The sequence below is a fragment of the Euprymna scolopes genome, chromosome 46 (assembly GCF_053919585.1).
Source record: "Euprymna scolopes isolate OS-2025 chromosome 46, ASM5391958v1, whole genome shotgun sequence".
Classification (NCBI taxonomy): domain Eukaryota; kingdom Metazoa; phylum Mollusca; class Cephalopoda; order Sepiida; family Sepiolidae; genus Euprymna; species Euprymna scolopes.
In genome coordinates, this window is record NC_136527.1 from 11,325,584 (window position 1) to 11,333,568 (window position 7,985).

Below are 7,985 nucleotides of genomic sequence, written 5' to 3' on the forward strand. Positions count from 1 at the left end.
CCACGACAGTGAGCAACTGTCGGAAAGGCACGGCAGCTTCCTGGAGGGCGAGAAGATCTCCTACGAGGACTTCACCATGCTCGTTTACCTGTGGACCCACGAGATCCGACTGAGCACGACGGCAGAGATGGTCGGCCTAGCAGAGTCCACCGTCGAGAGGTGGTTCGCCTCTTTCCAGACCGTTTGCAGCGACCATTTCGCCAACAACTTAGCCAGCATCGGGGGAGTTGGACACCTCGTACAGATCGACACATTCGAATACGCCATCTCAAGGAAACGAAAGAAAAACCACGACGACGATCATGATGATGATGATGATGATGATAACGACGACGGTGACGACGACGACGACGATTGTATAGCAACACAACGGATGGTTTTTGCGGGCCTGGACACGACGACCAACTTGGGGTTTGTTGTTTCCCTGCCCGACAGGTCGACGTCTACCCTTCTGTCCTTAATAGAGACCTTCATCCTACCAGGTTCGACCGTGCATTCCTACAAGCGGGACGTTTATAAAAAGAAGATTGGCAAAATCCCGGTCAATCCGCCCTTCATCCACCGAATGGTTAATCAACTAAACGCCGTCAAGTGTATGTGGGGGAATTGCAAGACCAGACTCACTGCGATGCAGGGGTTAGTTTCAACAAGGTTACCCTCCTATTTGGACGAGTTTATGTGGCGACAGAGGTACGGGCGGACCCATACCGAAGCCTTCGACAATCTTTTATTACATATTTCACAATTGCATGTCACGCCTTGAAACTTGGGGGTTCTGCTTGTTCGGATCGAGCTCCATGACTGTTAATATAGGCACCGCCAAAAATGGCCGAAAACTCAAGTTGTTGTTGTTTTTTTAAAACGAAATTAGAGTTGACCAAAAATTTCTTAAATTCATCATACCACTCCTAGCAGAAAAAAAAAAAAAAAAATCCTGCGACAAAAACAAAACAAACCATTCCTGAGCATAGGCACCGCCAAAAATGGCCGAAAACTCAAGTTGTTGTTTATTCTATAAACAATAAATAACTCCCGCAATTGCTATGTAGAAATTTACACAAAAGTGTATCCCAGCACTTGTCCAAATTCATCTTGAATTGTGTTGTTGATGCATTTATCTCCTTATTTGAAAATTTATTTAGTCCAGGGATTCTGATTGAGAAATCAGTCCTCCTTTAGTTCAGTCAAAATTGGTAGTGAAATAGTTTTAAAAAAAAATTTTTTTTTTTTTTTATGGTATACGCATAGACCTCTTTATGGTGCAGGAGTGAATAATAGGTCCTGAGGCGTATCAGAAAGCCAAATGTTGGGCAAAATTGCTGGCACTAAATAAAAAAATAGTTAAGCTTTTTAGGCAAGTTTTTTTTTTTTTGAGATGATTTTTTTTATTTAAAACAAGCCTGGGTGCCCGGTGTTGAAAGATAAATATTAGTTTTTTGGGTCTCTTTCAAAAGATGTTATAAATAATAAACTCGACAAAATACTGTTAGAAATTCGCTCATTATATGTTACCGTGACATAATTTGACATATATTCGGTGGTTTTTTAATAGTATTTTGGCTTGTTTATTATTTATAACACCTTTTTCCAAACTTACCGTGTTAAAGAGAGAGTCGGGCGCCATTTTGAATTTTCTAATACATCGGTAAACACTGCATGTTTTTAGAGCTGAATAAACATGTTACAGTGAATAAAAACCCAAAAAATATATCCAGTTTGGTAGAAAAGTAACTTATCTTGCCTTTGATAACATTTATTTGTTATATATTTGTTTTTTTGACAACTTTTTCGAATCTATGTGTACAGTAATACAAACCCAAAAAATAAATAGAGTTGACCAAAAATTTCTTAAATTCATCATACCACTCCTAGCAGAAAAAAAAAAAAAAAATCCTGCGACAAAAACAAAACAAACCATTCCTGAGCATAGGCACCGCCAAAAATGGCCGCAAAATCAAGTTGTTTTTTTAAAACGAAATTACATTTATTAAAATCCATTATTTCTGAGTAACTTTTTTTTTTCCAGAAAGATAAAACCCCGAATTTTATCATATAGAAAGCAGAATAATGTAAAACTTGTTCTATCTTTAATTAAATTTGAAATGTTAAATTTTCCCCAAAAGTTAACAATTGGCGTTTTTTGTTTTGCACGAAAAACGTATATAAATAGTTTAAAAAAAAAAAAGAAGGTTTTTGAAAGAATTAATTTGTTTATTTCTTGTCTAACTAAGATTTAGGGTGATTTTTCTATGAGAATATGCAAAAATATTATAATATAAGTACCTGGATTTCAAATAATTCCACTTATTCATATAGGCAACCAGTTCATTCGCGTCGATCTAGAGTCTAGATCGACACTGTTTACGTTTGTATTCGATAAAAGCAAACTATGGAAGACCAAACAGGCCAAAAAAACTTATTTTTCAGTAACGAAAATTTCAATGTATTATTAACGCTGAGGCTGGCCAGTACCAGATAGGTGACCATTTGTATGAGTTTGGTTTTTAATGTGTATGTGTGTGGGGGTCAGGCTCTCCAAAATGGGGAGGGGGGCAATTTAAAGCAGAATAAAAAAAAAAATTATTTCAGCTTGTTTGGTCCACCGTAGTCGAAAGGCGGCAAACGTTTCCAAACTGGATCGAAAAAATTATATTTTTAACACAAAGGGCACAATATTTATCGAATCTTTTTTTTGTATCGATTCTTCAACAGAAATTTCGTGAAAATAGTGAATAATTCCACCCCATCTTTCCAAGCTTATAACTCCTCGAAAAATGTAATTCAAGCCCTAATTTTTTTTTTCAATTAAAGGAGCAAGGACCAAGGTTTTATTAAAAAAAAAAAAAAAAAAACAATGTGTTTTTTTTTTTTTTTTTAAAAAGGTTTTAAACTTCGGACTTTACAGGTAAATTTCTAAAAAAGCGATTTGTTTTTTTGTTTTAAATTTGAATATATTATTTATTGACCTTTTCTCTTCAATTTGTGATATATAAAACTCCACGACATAAATTAATTATTTACTTTTTAAGAGAAAGTTGAAAATGGGTGACACTTGGGGGGGGCGTGAATTTAAAAAAACGTTTGTCTAAAATATTATATTCGGTTTATTGGAAAGAACATAAAATTTCACATTGACCCTGAAAATATCGTAAAAATAGAATCAATAGAAAAATTTTGATAGATTTTTAAAATTTAAAAATTTTAAAATATTGAGTTTAAAAATTGAAAAATATTGAGTTGGGAAAATTCATTACTGTTTTAAAAAAAAAAATATTTTTATTACTTTTAAAACAACTGTAATAGTTTATTTTGGAAGTATAATCCATAAAGAAAATAAATAACCCACTTTTAACAGAGAAATTACGAGATTTTTATATTGTATTCGCAGTTTCGTGTTAGGGGTGTCAAAAATTCCTACAAAAATTCTGATACTGCTAAGCATGCCCTGTTTAATAATGGTCATGCATTATTCGGCTCGCTAAAAAGAAATTGTTAATTTATTTATCAAAGATTTAAAAATGGCTTTTTTCGTATAAATATTAAATTGCTTTTTTTTTTTTTTTTTTTTTTTGCTTAACTTTAATTATTTTACTTAACATATTCACCGAATTTCACACTTCAAAACTCAAAAGCGGGATAATTAAACACAATCGAAGTTCTGATATTCAGACGTCAAAATAAGGTATGCAAACAATTTTTTTTTTTTTTATCTATAATCCCGTCCCTTACAACAATACAATGTTTTGTTCAGTTTCAGATGATTATTTAAAGCATATTTGGAACCCCCTCAAAACAAGGGGGGCGGGGTTTGTAAGCAAATATATATATATATAATATGAAAAATAAGTACACTCACTGTTATAAAGTTAATTCTTCTCTTAATAATTGTTGAAAATTTCGTATTGATTGGATAATTACTTGATTTTTAGTAGATTTTTTAAAAAGACGGTCCGTCAAAAGGTACTTGCCTGCCCCCCCCCCAGTTTTGGCGGTGCCTTTGCTAATATGTTCGTCAAAATCCAGGGTACTTCTGCAGTTTACAGATGGTGCTTTTTTTTTTTTTTTTTTTTTTTTTTAGTACTTGTACAGTTTAATCAAGAGATTAAAAAATGAAAATATCGAAAAAAAAGTTTATATTGTAACGTATCCAAAAAAAAAATTTCGGCCGACGTCGTGTACGTCGGTACCTACTAGCGAAATACGCATCAGCGCTGATGTTGAACATTGTTCGATTGAGGGAGAAATCATTATTTTTACAAGGAAAGTTGTTGCTTTATTTATTTTGATTTGAAATTTTCGCATGATTTTTGTTATGAGTTTATCTGGTTTTTTTTTTGGTTTTTTTGGGAGGGGGATGGATATTTTTATTTATTTTTTAGGTTTGTATTACTGTACACATAGATTCGAAAAAGTTGTCACAAAACAAATATATAACAAATAAATGTTATCAAAGGCAAGATAAGTTACTTTTCTACGAAACTGGATATATTTTTTGTGTTTTTATTCAATGTAACATGTTTATTCAGCTTGAAAAACATGCAGTGTTTACCGATGTATTGGAAAATTCAAAATGGCGCCCGACTGTCTCTTTAACACGGTAAGTTTGGGAAAAGATGTTATAAATAATAAACTAGACAAAATACTATTAAAAAACAACCGAATATATGTCAACTTATGTCACGGTAACATATATTGAGCGAATTTCTAACAGTATTTTGTCTAGTTTATTATTTATAATACCTTTTCCCAAACTTACCGTGTTAAAGAGAGTCGGGCGCCATTTTGAATGTTCCAATACATCGGTAAACACTGCATGTTTTTCGAGCTGAATAAACATGTTACATTGAATAAAAACACAAATGTATCCAGTTTGGTAGAAAAGTAACTTATCTTGCCTTTGATAACATTTATTTGTTATATATTTGTTTTTTGACAACTTTTTCGAATCTGTGTACAGTAATACAAACCCCTTTCTTCATCCGTTTGTAATTCTCTCCGCCTTCTCTTTTACTTTCTCGTCCTTTTATTTCTTCATCTCATTTCCCCCTCCCTTTACGTTTTTATATTCTCTTCTTAATTTCGCTCCTCTAATTTGTTTTTCTTCAATTGAATTGTTTTTTTCCTGGCCTTTCTTTCATTTTGTTTGTTTGTTAAATCTGCCCCCCCCCTCCAAGTAACTTGAAAGTTTTTTTATTTTTAAATTGTGGAAACTTTCTCCACTGAAAGGTAGAGGTTAACAAGGATTTTGCAACAATGGTTTGTTGCGACCTGTGACTAGGTAAAAATTCCTTCAACTCCAATCCCAAACTGAACATCACCACCAAAATTCAGTCCACTCCATCCTTCTTATAATCCAGTTAGCCAATCCAAATAAGTTAGACGTAACAATTACCAATATAAAGATAGTCATCACCCACACAAAAGATTTCTGCTGCCACTCTTCCTGAGAGTCGCAGGTAAGTGCTTCAAGTTTTCTCAATAATTGAAGGGGTTAATTTTTTGCCTCGACACCCGTCACAGAGTATGACGTAACACACCTTTTCCCAAAACTCAGAACGAGACTGGATCTTGGGACCCCATCCGTTCACATTAACCTGTTTCCACTTCTTCTTTGAATTCGATAAGGTCATAAGCATGCAGTGCCACCCTATCTCTAGGAAGGAATTTAACCAAGTTTTCCTGAACTTGGTCCACTTAAGATAGCCACTCGTTTATGTTGTCTGTGGTGTTCTTCAAGGCACATGCATCCACTGCGACTCTTTTCTTTAATTTTTCTAATGTGTATCTGATAATGTGTTTATATCTTTCCTCCGTATCTAAAAGGGCCTCAAGAAGGTGATCCGTTTTTTTTTGCATTCCTAAGGAATCCTCACGGGAAGACAATTGTTCCGTGGCCATAATAAAAAAATAACAGAGGTGGGGGGGGAAATGTGCACAAGGTCTGCAGATCAATGTTGCAACGTGTGGAAACTTTCTCCACTGAAAGGTAGAGGTTAACAAGGATTTTACAACAATGGTTTGTTGCGACCTGTGACTAGGTAAAAATTGTAGAACCTTGTCGGTCTGGTGATAAGGGTAACTTGGGGAGGCATAGTAAATAGGTACAATTAATAAATGCTCGGAAATTCTTTGAATTGCTTCTTCTTTCTTTAATTCTTTTTTCTGTTGTTCGAAGTTAACGGCTCGACACTTTATTCTGTGGAAACTTTCTCCACTGAAAGGTAGAGGTTTACAAGGATTTTGCAACAATGGTTTGTTGCGACCTGTGACTAGGTAAAAATTGCAGAACCTTGTCGGTCTGGTAATAAGGGTAACGATTCAATTTCCTTCAACTTCAATCCCAAACTGAACATCACCACCAAAATTCAGTCCACTCCATCCTTCTTATAATCCAGTTAGCCAATCCAAATAAGTTAAACGTAACAACTACCAATATAAAAAGAGTCATCACCCACACAAAAGATTTCTGCTGCCACTCTTCCTGAGAGTCGCAGGTAAGTGCTTCAAGTTTTCTCAATACCCTCCCACTCAACAGAAAACAAAATCAATTGTTATTGATTTTTGTAAAGCCTTCTCAATATACATATTCCTCATTCTTGATCACCAGAGCAGTGGTGACAAACCCAATCCTTTTCATCTGGTGGAGCTGCACTGATCCCAACGCATCTAAAATAGAACCAGTTATCACATTGATCACAACAGATCATGGCCGATCCGTCATCAGGTTGATTACATCCGGGACAAATCCAAACCTGCTCACTCTCCTGTACTAAAGTGGGTTCCTCAAAACTGGTTTCTGACCAAGAAATTCCTTCTATGGACTCCCAGTCATCATAACAAGGTTCCAAACCATCCTCTTGTGGTTCGTATTCCGCATGTAGTTCTAGCGGATATAGATGCTTATAAGAATATGTTTTTACACTCCCATCATCCCGACGTATCTGTGCCGATCGTACCATACCATCGTCTCCCGGAAACAATTCTTCTACTCTCCCCAATGCCCAAAAGGGGTCTAGACTTGCTCGGGAGTTTTAGCGTCACAATATCTCCAGGCCGTACCTTATTAGATATAGTTGGATAACGATCTTGTTTATGTTCTCGAAGAGAGAGTAAGTAATCCTCATGCCATATTCGTTTAAAATCCTTGAGCAGCTCATCACGGTTCTTCAAAGATTCCAACAATATCTGTCTGGACGGCAGTTCATCTTCATTAATTGGTTGAATCTCCATTCTAAGAAGAAGTCCAGGGTTTTGATCTGGGCGAAGGAAGTAATTGGGTGTAATTATCTCCAGTCCTGAGTCGTTCGAACTCACATAGGTTAGCGGTCTATTATTCACTGTCCGTTGGACATCTGAAATGGCTGTCCACAGCTCAGATCGACTGTAAATGGACCTTCCAACAGTTTTATAAAGGCATTCCTTTAACGTTTTAATCATTCGTTCCCAAACTCCTCCATACCAAGCCGAATGAAGAGGGATCTTAACATGCTTTATATTATACTGCCCAAATTTCTCATCAAATTCGGAAGAAGTTAGGGCTTGATTTAGTAAACTAACTCCAGCAAGAAATGACTTTGCATTGTCACTATATATGTGAGAAGGAAAGCCACACATGTTTGAAAACCTGATGAAGGCCAGTATAAATGTGTGCACTTTCATTGGATTGAAGATTTTGGTTTTGAACCCACAGGTGTCCCATATAATCTATCCCTGTATGTAAGAATGGCCTTACCAGATTTACTCTATGTTTAGGCCGGTCTGTCATCTTAGGATACGGAAAATGTATCGAGTTGATTTTCTGACAAATAAAGCAGTCCTTCAATATTCCCTTCAGTCTGTCTGCCTTGAGGTATCCAAAATCCTGACATCCTGATTCTACTAAGTGTAGCCGGCACACCCAAGTGTTTAGCCCTTTCGTGCTGATCCTTCACAATTAGATTAGTCGAGGGATGATTCTTCCCGAGCAATACAGGGTTTAAAACCTC

General features: G+C 35.7%; 1 protein-coding gene across 1 annotated transcript; it reads right to left on the reverse strand.

The window, feature by feature from the left end:
* Positions 1-6,927: 6,927 nt before the first annotated feature.
* Positions 6,928-7,614, reverse strand: LOC145271212 (uncharacterized). Its single transcript, XM_080126776.1, has one exon. It carries the CDS (start codon positions 7,612-7,614, stop codon positions 6,928-6,930), a length of 687 nt encoding a protein of 228 aa, XP_079982902.1.
* Positions 7,615-7,985: the final 371 nt, after the last annotated feature.

What these genes read in the sequence shown, in the direction of transcription:
- LOC145271212 (XM_080126776.1), bottom strand. Translation starts at nt 7,614, where the DNA reads ATGTGTGGCTTTCCTTCTCACATATATAGTGACAATGCAAAGTCATTT.